Source organism: Ostrinia nubilalis, chromosome Z (assembly GCF_963855985.1).
Source record: "Ostrinia nubilalis chromosome Z, ilOstNubi1.1, whole genome shotgun sequence".
NCBI lineage: Eukaryota > Metazoa > Arthropoda > Insecta > Lepidoptera > Crambidae > Ostrinia > Ostrinia nubilalis.
The window spans coordinates 17842388-17857610 of NC_087119.1; the positions used below are offsets into that span (position 1 = coordinate 17842388).

At 36.4% G+C, this 15223-nt stretch overlaps 1 protein-coding gene across 1 annotated transcript; it reads right to left on the bottom strand.

The window, feature by feature from the left end:
* Positions 1-13189: 13189 nt before the first annotated feature.
* On the bottom strand, positions 13190-14556 carry LOC135086952 (uncharacterized). The gene is made up of 2 exons (XM_063981785.1): positions 14399-14556; positions 13190-14115 (listed from the first exon to the last, which is right to left on the bottom strand). The coding sequence occupies exons 1-2, from the start codon at positions 14529-14531 to the stop codon at positions 13190-13192; spliced, it is 1059 nt and encodes a 352-aa protein (XP_063837855.1). The 5' UTR covers positions 14532-14556.
* Positions 14557-15223: the final 667 nt, after the last annotated feature.

Below are 15223 nucleotides of genomic sequence, written 5' to 3' on the forward strand. Positions count from 1 at the left end.
GTTCGTTAAAGCGGCTTCAGATCTAGAGCCTACATAGTTTTCTTGCCAATAATATCCGCAAGTAGCGCTGCATGATCTTTACAACAAAAACAGCAATAGTTATTAAGGTGCCAACATTATATAATTACTTTGGCACGGTATTATACACGTTCGAAGATTTGTCATTTTCATTCATTTCATCATCATCATCATTTCAGCCACAGGACGTCCACTGCTGAACAAAGGCCTCCCCCAATGACTTCCACATCGCACGGTTGGTAGCGGCCTGCATCCAGCGCCTTCCCGCTACCTTTATCAGGTCGTCGGTCCACCTTGTGGGTGGACGTCCCACGCTGCGTTTTCATTCATTTATTATTTTCTTAAAGTGCCGGAAAAAAATAGTTTCTAGCTGTCCCAGCAACTTCGTCAATAAAAAGTTGTCTTGTCTTATCTTTAAAATCGTAATATTAATTTCTGAACGTATCCTGTTTGACACCTAATAATATTATTTGACATAGCTGGCTCGGCGAATTTCGGCAAATTAATTTTGACATTGCAGAATATGACTTTTGATAGGTTTATCATAGAATTCGGCGGGGATATCCTCACGGAGGAAGTTCGAAAAATGGCGGAACAAGATCTTATAATAATGCAAGGCCGAAGCTGTAACGCGCGTGCTCCTACGTGTAATCCGGCGAGTATACAATAAATAGTAATGTCTGGTAAATAGTGGTAATACGTATCGTTCGTTCGTTCGTTTCAGCCGAAAAGACGTCCACTGCTGGACAAAGGTCTCCCCCAAGGATTTCCACGAAGACCGATCCTGCACCGCTCGCATACAGGCACCTCCCGCGACCTTCACCAGATCGTCGGTCCACCTAGTGGGAGGCCTGCCCACGCTACGTCTTTCGGCTCGTGGTCGCCACTCAAGAACTTTCCTGCCCCAGCGGCCATCAGCTCTCCGAGCTATGTGCCCCGCCCCGTCTATGTCTATATGCGCTACGATTACAGGGTATCATTTTGCATAGTCGCAAGACTTCACTCCGCTGCTGTCAAATCAATGTCGCATAATGTTATCGCAATGTGTGTGGCCCTTGGCCAAATCACAGAAGCCTATGCGAAGAAAGAGCACTTGAATGACAATGAAAATCAGGGTTACCATTTTGTAAGATCTCCTCACTATTGAGGGTAATAAAGTAACATTAATAATCTAGCCATTAATTACATTTATTACCTATACGAGAAAGTAAAGCAACATGCGGTTTTATTTTAATTTGTAAAATATTTGTAACAGTTTGTTCTAAGTTTAGTTTTACAACAGTATTGCTGTTTCAGCTGTCACTGTGAAGCTTTGGGAAAATAAATAAATAGAAAAAATATTAACATAAATATTTATTTAAGTTTTTATGTCCATTATAATAATATTTTATGCCAATTTAAGTTACACTGTGTGACAGTCTTTGACACTAAACAAACTCTTCAGCTTAATAATACCTACCTACAGGGCGTTTTTATAGTTACTCTTGCTGATGAAACAAGAAGGGTTGATTCTACTACTGAAATACAACTACTTTTCTTACAGGACCAATATCAAATTCTCAAAAAAAATCACATCCTCGTGATGGTGATAATTTCTATGGAGAGGTTTTTTTTTTTATATTCGGTCTCTTGGGATAAGTTATTCCATTTGAGCAGTAGAATTAATCCTTTTTATTTGATCACATATAAAAATAACACAAGTTTTTAGGAAAACTTCTTCTTTGGTATGGTATCACCACGGAGTTATAATGGCGGCAACTCTGTATCACTGACTTGTAACTTTCAAACAGTATGAATAATAAGGGCACCACATTGTTTTTTTTTTTCTGAAAAAAGGCTTTCACTTTTAGTACTAACCCTTTAGCACTATTTCATTGAAATAAAAATACAATAAACGCACAGAAGACTGAAATTGAGTCAACTGACGTGACATTTATAATTTGTTGACATTATGACAGTTTGACAAGACTAGGGATTGAAAAAGTTTTAATTGAAAAAGTAAAATGACAATTTATTAAAACGATTCACAAGGATATAATCGATTAAAAATATTTATAAAATGTTCTGATACTTGCCTGAAGCGATTATCCAATCCTGGTTTCTACTGAAAAACTACCTCGTGGCAAGATTTTAATAAAATAATAAAATCTTTATCTTCTCTTTTACAATCTATAAAAGTTCATTTGGTCTATTATTATACATGTGCCATGAATGAGGGTTTTCGCGATTGAAAAATCCGCGAGATGGCAATACGTAGACGCGAGGTCCAAATGCTGCATGATTGGTGGATTTTGACATATCTGTCAATGTCATGTCAAAAATAACCAATCATGCAGCATTTGGACCTCACGTCTACGTATTGCCATCTGGCGGATTTTTCAATCGCGAAAACCCTCATTCATGGCACATGTATAATAATAGACCAAATGAACTTTTATAGATTGTAAAAGAGAAGATAAAGATTTTATTATTTTATTAAAATCTTGCCACGAGGTAGTTTTTCAGTAGAAACCAGGATTGGATAATCGCTTCAGGCAAGTATCAGAACATTTTATAAATATTTTTAATCGATTATATCCTTGTGAATCGTTTTAATAAATTGTCATTTTACTTTTTCAATTAAAACTTTTTCAATCGCGGATTTTTCAATCGCGAAAACCCTCATTGGCATAGATTATGAGAGACTGGCAACTATACTAGGTTGATATATGTTTCTCTCACTTCAACTGGCATTGGATTCAACATCGGATTCTGACACTTTTACAGTTATGATACCATGAATATCAGTTTATGGTCCTAATTATTTTTATTTTATTTACGACCTTCGACCAGTTGGACACTTTAGATAGCTTCTTGTAATAGTGTCAATATCTTTTTAGCTTTTAACGCAAATCTAGTCTTCAAAGCAGTTTAATCGATTTATTTTATTTTCAAAATCGATATTTTATTGTCTATGATGGCCGCAGGAACATCACTATACATGGACTCCCAGCAATAAAGTACGGTAATGCCTCGTACAGATTTTATCGGCAAAAATTATGGAACTTGATAGGTTTTAGACCATGCCACGCACCAAAACGTCCGGAAGTTGTAATAGTATTATAGAATAAACGTTAAAAGACTTATTTATTTAATTTTTCAATGCTTAAGTGTCCATTAGAATGAAAGGGTGCTTAATGTATTAAAAAAATTAGAAAATAATTATGATGCGTTAATGTTTTTGGGCGGTTTTTTAGGCGATTTCTGACAATGTCCTTTGAAGTATTTTTGTCTATCTCCTCATAATAAACTGCATCTTTCAGAAAATTTAAATTATTTTTTAGTATCGCGGTTTTTTTCGCGAATACAAAGGTTTGATTGATTTTAAATCAAATGTGAAAATTCTACATTGTCCACTCGGATCTAAATCATATTCATATTCATATTCATTTATTCACTTCGCAATGATACAGAAGTTCCAACAAAAAGGGTAGTAGGTACAAGATGTTCAGAATGTTACATTGCTACCTCATAGAGGTATATGTGATTTGTAAACTCTTTAGCTACCGGCGTATGACTATGCTTTGGTTGACTATTTGTAGGCCGGTACAGATTGTTCAGGTTTCAAATCTGTAGCTCTAACGTTATTCCTTTTGTTATGACATACCTACCTTAATAAAGCAATCAGTGACATTTTTGCATTTAACTCTTGCGACCTGACTAAGAAAATGGGGTCATTGTACTTTATGTTAGGTTTCTAAAAATATTGATCAAATTATTAAATAGATCAATTTGCTTTTTTAGATCTATGCGACCTCTGAAAGTTGACGTGAAATATCTTACGTTACACGCGCTGTGTGGCAAGTTGCGCCGTCTTGCTGAATCCATGTGTCTTCCTCATTTAAATCTTCGATTTCGGTTAAAAAATCTGCCTATAGCGCTCACCGAAGTTGATCATAAACTTCTGGCAAAAGTCGATACGAATCGTTATTTCTGTAAAACAAAAATTTTAACGCGTTGGGCAATGATAAAACGAATAATTTTGTCTGGTTACAGACTAACATCCGACGTGCAACACATTACTAACATCTAACAAAATTACAGCGTTGCCAATATAGGAACCTCAAACTGGATGACCCTTTACATATTTTATTCACCCCTTCATAGTTAAAGTAGTCAGACAGATTCGGTTTCTACAGTTTTAAGTATACCTAAGTTGCGGCAGAGAAAACATCTAATCCTCTAGTCTAATATAGGATCTTCTAGTCCTACGACACATCTTCATTAATTAATATTGGTACACCTGAATACGTTTAGTTCCGATAGGTACACCACATGTGCGATGCTCTTATACTCCCGGCTGCATAAACTGTAAGATAATATCGTTGATGCATTTACATGCCTACGCCTCTGGTGTAGAGACATTTAAAGGGAATGCCATACAGGTTGGAAAAGAGAAGGCAATAATAAATGGAAACAAAGGTTGAGTTTAATCATTCATAATATGATACGCATATTTTGCACAGCCTAAGACATTTGTGATTTTTCACGGACAAAAAAAATTGAAATACCTAGTTTGATCTAAACGAATGACGGTAGATTTGCTTTTAACTTTAGCAGGACATCAAAGCAATACTTTATATATTCCTTGGTAGATTCAAAATCTGTGAATTAAAGCCTTCCTTATAATAGATACAATAAGTGCAGCTGATTGAGCTTTTTTATTTCCTCTCCATGTTTTAATCATATATTAAAAAATATTGTCCTAATGTATGTAAGTCAGTAATCATTTGTATGACGGCACACAAAAACCTTCCGTTTGTGCTACAGTTACACATAGAAAAGCATGTTTCAAAACAGAAGATTAAGTAAAATATCCCGTATTAATTTCTTAAATATTCACCCAATTGCGTCAATACTAAGTTTAATTCTATTACAGATCTGACTTGTTCTGACTTGTTCTAAGTATTTCGATCGAAAACTTAAAAAACTTTTTCAAATCTCGGCTCTAGAAATTTTTAAAAGAGTTCATTAATGCCTTTAAATGGCATCCGGTTTCTCAATAATTAATGTGTAACTCTACCACAGCTGCGCTAGGGAGCGACGAAGGGACCCTGATTCAGAATAATAACAATAAGACGTTGTATTTCAAAACTTAAATAAATAACTATAGACCTAAATAAATTCAGAAACATAGAAAATGTGTACTTGTTTATTTATTGTTTGTTAGAAAGTTTGTTCACTGGAAAACAATATTGTATCAAAAGAATAATAAACAGAAAGGGTATTGAATCAAAACAATAATAAGGGTTCGAAGATTGTTTCTTGAAGTTTGAGGAAATATACATATTAGTGATTTTACTTCATAGACCGATATATTAAGTTAGGGCCTTGTGATAAGCTTCATGGCGCTGTTTATGATTGTAAGTATTTGTAAGTATTGGCGTTGTCGCGTTGGGGCCTAAGTCTAAGACTCCCCGCAGACTACAAACTTTTAGTTGACTGATAGTTTGATCGGCTTAAAATTTGTATGAGGAATCGGCCGATACCAAATCGGTATAATGTGCGCTCTTCCTCCGTGTTCCATAGTTACATGTTCATACTGATTAACAGCCAGACCCGAAATGCGGGGAATCTTAGTATCAGGAAGGTTTCCGGGAGTCAAGATTCCAATGGCTAGCCGCACTCTGGTTTAAAAAAACCTTCCCCACAAGAGGGTCCCACCTATGCACACCCCTTTCCCTATACCAGGTGCGTCCTCCGCCCTCGACGTTATCAGCCATTATTATCAGTGACGTAATTTATTAGTTTTCGGTGAATTTGCATTTTTCCTATAGTATTTTCTGTTATTCCAACTCAAAGTGACTAAACTTATGAATTTTCGCTTAAAAACACTGTCTCATGATATATTTCATGGTTACATTAGGAGACTCTTAAATAAGGTACATGGTAGCAATCCCTTTTATAATTACTTCTACCCACTGCGTTATGAACAATTTTACTTACGTTGCAAAACTTCTACATGTTATTAAATCGTAATGCATATTTGTTGTCTACAGGTATACGCAATGGTGTGCGTCATTTCACAGTTTCAAGAATATATGGAGGGAAGGGGCACAGCTGCTTTCGATTATTCTGACAGGGTAAGAGTAATACTACATTTTCTCGCAGATTGTCCGTCATTCAGTCACTCACAATACTGTGCTTAATTAAATAAACTGAAGTTTTTAAATAACATTTGAAATTGTATTTTATCAATAACGTAACTCTTCAATAAACTGATGAGTGATTTGTTTGGTGTCGGTTCAGAATCACTAATTGTAACTGAGAGTTTCCACGTGGAAACTTCTATTGGGTGGGTAGTGGGTTAACACAAAATCACATATCATCCTTTCATAACTGAAATGTAACGATAGTTTGTTTTAGTAAGGCGTAAATCACAGGAACAGCTTTGGTAGACTTGCGTCGACCTTAAAAGTTTGGTCGAACAGTAGACGAGAAGGGACGACGACACGACGCGATCCTTATTCGAACAATCAAGTTGATTTAATTCTGCAAATGCTTTAATCAAATTAGTTAGGTATAACTACAGAGTGATTTTACACCTGTCTCATCAGGGACTCAATACCTGTCTCTAAACTTTCTTTCTTCTCTTTTTGCCCTTAAACATTAGCATTAGTATAAAAACTTATTTTTCTTTACAAGCGTGATTGTGTTGATGAATAATGGTTTTTCTCAGCCTCCAACGTTTATAGAGCGCTTAGTTCAGAGCGATTGCCCTGTTGCTATAATTAGTCTTACCTTTAACAAAATACACTAAAATTCTGCCGTAAATCTAAATGAAGGCTATTAATTTATTTAATTCTAAATATTATACGACTATTCTGTATTACATAAATAATGTAAGCATACATATGTTTACCAAAACTATTTTTGGTAAACAATTTTCACGCATCTATGAAATTTCGGGACTAGTAAGTCTGACAATATATTTGTTCAAAAAAATATTTTTCATATTATCGCATGTGACCAGGTTGGTCCATTTCAATAAAATCTTGTAATTATCCGCAGTGTTGACGACCTACTTATTGTAAGTTGTTAGCTGATTCTCACTCAGATGATATTTCTAAACGCTTAGTAGGACTGTCCTGTTAGTCCTACTACTAGTAATGCCGCTTTTTAGTCTGCTGAAAACATAGCTGAAGGTTTAAACTATTTTTTTTATGCATAACAAGGCAGGTATTTGACCACATACATATGAAATCTAAAGCCATTAATATTCTTATTAAAGTGATCTAATTATTAAAATGTTTACTTTATAAAACTGAAATGCGATATACGACAACGCTGCCGCGCTCGTCCTGTCCCCAACTCCCCACTGCCGATTAAAAAACACTGACATGTGTTTCTCAACCTAAATCTTTATCACAATTTTGAGACTTCATATTTTAATTTTTGGTCTATTCCACTATGTCACTTAGATTAGAAAGCAATACTTTGTTGTCCTTTGATCACCCATGGATAAGATCACCTAGGTCCTAGGTGATCAAAATGGACTCCAGTTAAATTTATATTTTAGTATCGTTTCAGCTCAAAATGACAACCGGGACGCAAAATGTCCACTTCTCGAATTGACATCTTCTTAAAATGTCAACTTCGGTAAAAGACAACTTCTCATAATGTCTATTTCTCACAATGACAAAATAATTCGCATTTGATCAACTTCGCATAATGACAACTCTAATTTCTGCTTTTATCAATCTTATTAGTAAAATAATGTATCCCAACTAATATTATAAATGCGAAAGTAACTCTGTCTGTCTGTCTGTCTGTCTGTCTGTCTGTCTGTCTGTCTGTCTGTTACGCTTTCCCGCTTAAACCTCGCAACCGATTTTGATGAAATTTGGCATAGAGATAGTTTGAGTCCCGGGAAAGAACATAGGATAGTTTTTATCCCGGTTTTTGAAACAGGGACGCGCGCGATAAAGTTTTTCTGTGACAGACAAAATTCCACGCGGGCGAAGCCGCGGGCGGAAAGCTAGTACTTTAATAAGAAAGACCATGTTTTTACACGTAAACATAATTTTGCGTTTATTCTAAAGGTACATTAATTGAATTTAAAACAAAATAAAAGTTTACGAGAAGAGATATTAACGAGCAAAAAATTAAAGGAATAAACACTTAAGTCGAACGCGTTAATTAAAACATAATACATGATCAAACGAACTTCCAAGTGAAGTTCGATCAGTATTATATGAGTCACTTTATTCGAAGATATAGTTCTAAAGATTATATGTATTTTAGAATACATATGTCAGTATAACACGTAGTCCTTTTATTGCTTGAGCAACCATTCGCACACTTTTCAGATTTAACGGTTTCGATGTATCGATTAGAAAATAAAATCAATTTCTACACTGGTATCCCTAGCGCCCCGCTCCCTGCATCGCGCCATCTTTACTTCATTCTTTAGAGTTTCTCCGGATTCGGCAAAACTTAGATGGGCAGGGAATCGGGTGGGACCCTTTTCTATATCTTCGAATAAAGTGACTCATATAATACTGATCGAACTTCACTTGGAAGTTCGTTTGATCATGTATTATTATTTCGTCACTTTATTCGAAGATATAGTTCTAAATATTATATGTATTTTAGAATACATATGTCAGTATAACACGTAGATGTTTAGAGATAAGTTTTGCCGAGTGGCAAAATATTATTAAAGATAATAATTTTGTGTATACCTTATACCGAACCCCAAAGAGTTTAAATAAAATAATGTAATATGACAATAATAATTTTATTATGATTATTGTAAATGATTTTGTATGTATTAACAATTCATATTAATGCTAAATTAATATTCGTATCTTGACTAATTCGAAACAAACCAAAAAGGCAATAGTACATAGTTCATTTTAGTATGAGAACGGAACAACTAAGGGGACTGATCTTGTAAACAAACCGATCTAGCAAAAATTTCATTGTTTACTAGTGGTCTATCATAGAACCTAGCAAATGTCTCCGATGTTGATGTCCAACCCGCCGTTTTCCGTATCACGTCGAGTGAGACGCCCGCGCTTTTGGCCGCAGATGTGGCGGCATGCCGCGTGCTATGCGCGTTAAATATCGCTACATCTACTCCACTCGCCGCTAGGACTTGTTTCACCCATCGCGCGATCGTCTGACTCGTCGCTGGTCGGTACGGTGGTTTGAATGTCAGCAACAAATTATCGTTAGCGTTAGTTCTTACCTGTTCCGTTCTAGATAAATAATCTTTGATAGCAGTTGCTGGACATATATCCTCGTTTTCACGAAAAAAAGGAAGAATCAACAATGGCTGTGCTCGTCCTGCGCGAGAAGTTTTAATTATGTCAGAAATAAATATTTTAATATCATTGTTACCGATTTTTATATTTTTTATTTTGATCAAAGAAAATGTTTGTGCTCTATGCGCTGTACACAGTGCTAAAAGAATAGTGACTTTTTTTGTCAATTTTTCAATGGAAATCTCACTATGGGGCTTCCAATGCGCTATATGATTGAGCACAATTTGGGGGTCCCATGTACCTACATATTTGGGATGAGTTGGCCGAAGCTTGTAAACCCCTTTAAAAAATCTCGTAATTAATTTATAATTTCCAATATCACAATTTAGTAATAAACCTAATGCAGCTCTGTGGCTGTTAAGGGAACCGTATGCCGCACCCTGATTATAAAGGTTTGTAAGGAATGACAAAATCACTGATTCGGAACAAGTGTTGTATGGATCTAAATCTAAACCTATGCAAAATGGCCACCATAATTTATATGTGCAGCTATACTGTACAACAGTATTTTGAGCTAGCGAAGATAACATTATTTCTAATGCTTCCTCCGGGGTTCCTTTTCTTAGAAAAGACTCCCGGAGAGCCTCGCGACACCCAGGGTAAGTTTGAGCTGTTGCCTTCTCCTGCAAAAGAAATTTACTATGTGGTCATTTGCATCGAAATAAATAATTTCTGATTTACACATGTCCTTTAAGAATGGGAACCATGGTTGAGAGGGGTGTGTAATGTATGATATAACTACATATCATATAATACTTAGAGGATATAACATCAAATTATATAAAATCGTTTAATATAATAATTATTTACTATAATAAACGAATAATATAATTTTAAAACGAATAATTTTAAGACAAATAACTATTAACTGATATAAAATGGTTTGATATAATGAATATTTTCTATAAAACTTACAATGTATACTATTTAAAACAAATAACATTCAAATCATATAAAAATAAAATGTCGAACAATCAAATGAGATAAAATTCTTTTCCTATAAAACTTAAATCATATAACAATAATAATCCCAACTATATAATATTATAAATGCGAAAGTAACTCTGTCTGTCTGTCTGTCTGTTACGCTTTCCCGCTTAAACCTCGCAACCGATTTTGATGAAATTTGGCATAGAGATAGTTTGAGTCCCGGGAAAGAACATAGGATAGTTTTTATCCCGGTTTTTGAAACAGGGACGCGCGCGATAAAGTTTTTCTGTGACAGACAAAATTCCACGCGGGCGAAGCCGCGGGCGGAAAGCTAGTTTTATATAAAGTTCATTTGTTATAATAAGCATTGCATGCAGCAAGCAAGCAAGCGAGCAAGCAAGCAAGCTAGCAAGCTAGCATGCAGGCAAGCAAGCAGGCAAGCAAGCTAGCAAGCAGGCAAGCAAGCAAGCAAGCAAGCAAGCAAGCAAGCAAGCAAGCAGGCAAGCAAGCAAGCAAGCAAGCAGGCAAGCAAGCAAGCAAGCAGCATGCAAATTTGACTAAAAACTTGAGACTTCTGTCACGGCTCCGGCACTGTGGGGCTCTGGCGGTCCCTCGCGTGCTAATCGTCGCAGATGGCTTTCGCTCGACACCGCGTCTTCGGCTTGCTGGCCGGCTTCGCCGGCCAGCCTCAGCCGCGGCGCCTCGCTTCCAGCCACCTGCTCCTCAGCCCGCGGGCCGCCTCGCCCCTCCGTGCCTACGCGCTTCTAAATTACACTCTAGGGGTAGGGCAGACAAGACTACGTGGAGTCGGTTTTACGGCGATTCGTTTTTGTCACTAAAGTCATTTATAAGTCAAGCTAAAAAAGAACATACTTAAAGTTATATCTATCAGAAATTATATCAATTAAAGAGTATAACAAATAATATTTATTACAAGTAATGGTTATGTGAAATAATATTTATATTAAACAAAATTACATCAAATGAGTCTTAGATTAAGTAAGGTTTATACCAAATGTCTTTATGCGTTGTGATTGGTATCTGAAATGATATTATTAGAAATGATTTATTATATGAAGTAAACATTATATGTTAAAAAAATATATCAAGTGTTATTATAACATACGTTTATTATACAATATGAACGTTATTGAAATGAATTTATATCATATAAACTTATATAAACTGTCACGCACCCGGTTGAGAGGGCCAAAAGGGGAAAACAAGTATGCCTTCTGCTCTGTCCGTCCTAATCTTTTGAAGGCACTTTGGTATTAGGGTAAATGGGGGGAAGTAAAAAAAGTAAGGATGCCAATCTAGGGTAAATGCATCCACCTTAAATGAATCTGGGTCCCGCATCCAAGATATATACTTTTCACACTTGGCATTGGCGCGAGAAGCGAAAAGATCTATGTCAGGTTTTCCTAGATTATTAATAATTTTCTGAAACATTGCACTGGAAATTTCCAATTCTGTATCCACATTTTTGTTACGCGATTCTTGATCTGCTTCTATATTGTCTTTTGTATTAATATATGATGCATACAGCCATATTTTTCGCTTCTCGCACCACTGCCAGATATCTCTGGTAATTTCATTTAAATGGGGGAATTGAATTCCTCCCATTCGATTTATGTAACTGATAGCTGTGACATTGTCACAACGTAACAAAATAGCGCATTCGCACATTTCTCGGGCAAATGTTTTCAATGCAAGGAATGCTGCCTTGAGTTCCAAATAATTTATGTGAAATTTCAGCTCGTCTACCTTCCATTTACCCCCTGTCCGAGTGTCATTACAAAAGGCTCCCCAACCCTGCCTAGATGCATCAGAAAATATTTCTAACACAAATGTAGGTTTTTCCAATTGATTTTTATAAGTAAAAATATTGTTGGCCCACCAAGTAAGATCTGGCAATATTTCAGCCGTGGGTGTAAATTTTGCACCGTAGTTATTATGGTTTTTGAGTAACGCTAAATGTTTCTCCCTTTCCAGTAATTTAGTATACATCCAGCTATAGTTAACAGCTGGACATGCTGCTATCAGCACTCCAATCAACTGTGCAAATTCTTGGATGGAGCATCGAGGTAGGGTCAGGAATTTTTGGACGAGAGTAAAAATGTGTTTTTGCTTTTCGCTGGGTAAACTGAGGGACATTTCAATGGAGTCAAAAACAAAGCCTAAATATTTACATTTGTTAACGGGATTAAGATGACTTTTGTCATAATTAATGACAAACCCTAAGCATTCTAGAAGTTTTCGGGTCTCTGTTACGTTGTTTAGGCACTCCTGATAACTGGAACCAATGCACAAGATGTCATCTAGGTATATAACCGATTTAAAACCTCGATTTCTAAGATAACCTACAACCACTTTCATAATTTTTGTGAAAGTTCTAGGTGCGGCAGAGAGACCATAAGGCATTGCATTAAACTCGTATGTTATAGTCTGCATGTTATTATCCTGGAATTGGAATCTTAAGTACTTTTTATGCTTGGGATTAATCGGAACTAATAAATATGATTCCTTCAGGTCTATTGTGGCCATGAAACAACCATGTGAAATTAAAAGAGAAACCGTCCTATAATCTTCCATTTTAAAATGTGTTTTTTGTATGGATTTGTTCAACGATTTTAAATTCAAAATAAATCGACTATCTCCATTAGGTTTCGGAGCTAGGAAAATGTCCGATAAATATTGATTTCGAGATGGTTTACATTCAGTAATGGCCCCAAGATGGAGTAATTTTTGAATAGCTTTGGACATCTCAGTCTTTTCTTTCGGTAGCCAGTTACGATGCCTGTCCGCCACCATATTTACCTTTTTACAAAATGGTATTGGGTAACCATCTCGAATCCAATTTAAGACAAGTCTATTGTCAGTTATATTACACCAACAACTATAGAAATATTGCAATCTACCGGCGTGTACCTCTATGTCCGAGGGCCGGCACGGGGAGGTTTGTTCCAAACTCTCGATGGGTTGAAGCTGGTCTGTTGCGTCGCAGGTTTCTGATTCGTGTAAGGTTTCCTGGAACCTCCGCGCCCCCCCCTGTTCGGCGTCGAGCGAGAGGGGCCTCTCCAGTTTCCCTGAGGCCTTGTCGTACGTGAAGCCGATGTACCTGGATTCGTTTTGTTGTCCGGTGTCTTAATTTGGGATCCTTGCTTTTCGATGGCTTTGGAAGCTTTGATTTTTTCTGGCAAGCCAGCACCAAAAAGCAACTCGTCACGTTCAGTATCCTGAATTAAGTTTAGGAAGGACTTTTCTAAGCCTTGTGTTAAAGACTTTGTTCGCGTTTGCGTTTCTAAAGCATGTAGATCTGATAAGACCCGACAAGCGTCTGATAAACATTTAATAGCTTGTATCTTATTGTCACTCGTGAGCAAAAGTGTCATAGCTCTATTGATCGCCGTTAGGCCTACACCCAATTGTTGTTGAGAACATTCGATCTTTTTGTCTCGTGTACGAGCGAATTCAGAAACTGCAGCAGCGATTTCTGGATTAAGAAGAGGAGCTCGAAACAGCTTGCAATTTTTTGGTATAGCATATTCCTTAACTAGCTTCTCTTTTTGTTCCTTATCAGGCAATCCTTTGCGCAGGATTGGAGCCCATCTCTGCGCTAAATCTGGGTGTATGTCCTCTCCGTAGGTAACTTCTTCCGGGAGAAGTTCCCCTAAAGCTATGAGCACGTCAGGGTCTAACGAGGGCAAAGTCGTGTCTAATATCGAAGTCTCTGGATCATTATTCGACTGATCATTATCCATCAAGTTCAACCCCTGATCTGACGTAGACGCCTCAAGATCATTATTCGACCGAGCAGTTGTTTCACTGTCTGCAATATTCTCGTTTATAGCGACACCTAAAATAGACGTTTTTGGTAAGTATTTGCAAAATAAAAAATAAAAATAAAATGGCTGAAACAGTGAGTTGTTTTGTCATAGCAGGTTGACTCACGGTCAACTCTAGTTAACTGATACCCTTTGGTTAACTCACGGTTAACTCCTGGGCCAAATTCGCTTTTGGTTGACTCACGGTCAACTCTAAGCTTCACTATTTGACTAAAATAACTTGTGATATGATTTGTAAAACATTATAAAATAATATCGACAAAAGTGGGTAGTGATGAAAACTTTTATGCTTACCCAAGTTTTCTTCGCTGTCCGATGAATCCGAATAAACAATAACACGTTTACGACGTTTGCTTTCTTTACTTTTAAGTTTTTTAATCTTTTTGGTATAATACGCAATTTGTTCTTCTGCACTACGTTTAGGCATGATTGCTAATAGGAATAGGTACGTATATTAAGTGAACGAAGCGGCGTTCCGTTGCGCGCACAATAAAAGAATGAAGTAAAGATGGCGCGATGCAGGGAGCGGGGCGCTAGGGATACCAGTGTAGAAATTGATTTTATTTTCTAATCGATACATCGAAACCGTTAAATCTGAAAAGTGTGCGAATGGTTGCTCAAGCAATAAAAGGACTACGTGTTATACTGACATATGTATTCTAAAATACATATAATATTTAGAACTATATCTTCGAATAAAGTGACGAAATAATAATAACGGCGGCCAGTGAAAGTCTGCTACAGTGGGTATAGTTTTTAAGACTCAAGTATGAGTCTACAGTTTAGAACGGAAACCTCTAATAAGTCTGAAATCTAAATACTCGTAGTAGTTATCAACCTTATGTGGTTGGTTGCTTTTTTAGTTATTAGTTTCTTATTTGGCGGCTTAAGAACGTGCTTGAGTTTGAACTCCATTACAGAAAATTCAAAATTTCATAATAATATGTACTTAGTAAATTTATTGCCAACGCAAAGATAAAACTGGAAATACAATATGAATTTTTATGTAGACATGTTCAAATAACTTCCTTTTTTATTTAAACAGTAGGTAGGCACCTAATACTTAAAAACATAATACCGTATTAAAAGCTGAAAGCCATATTTCAATATCCTAGAATT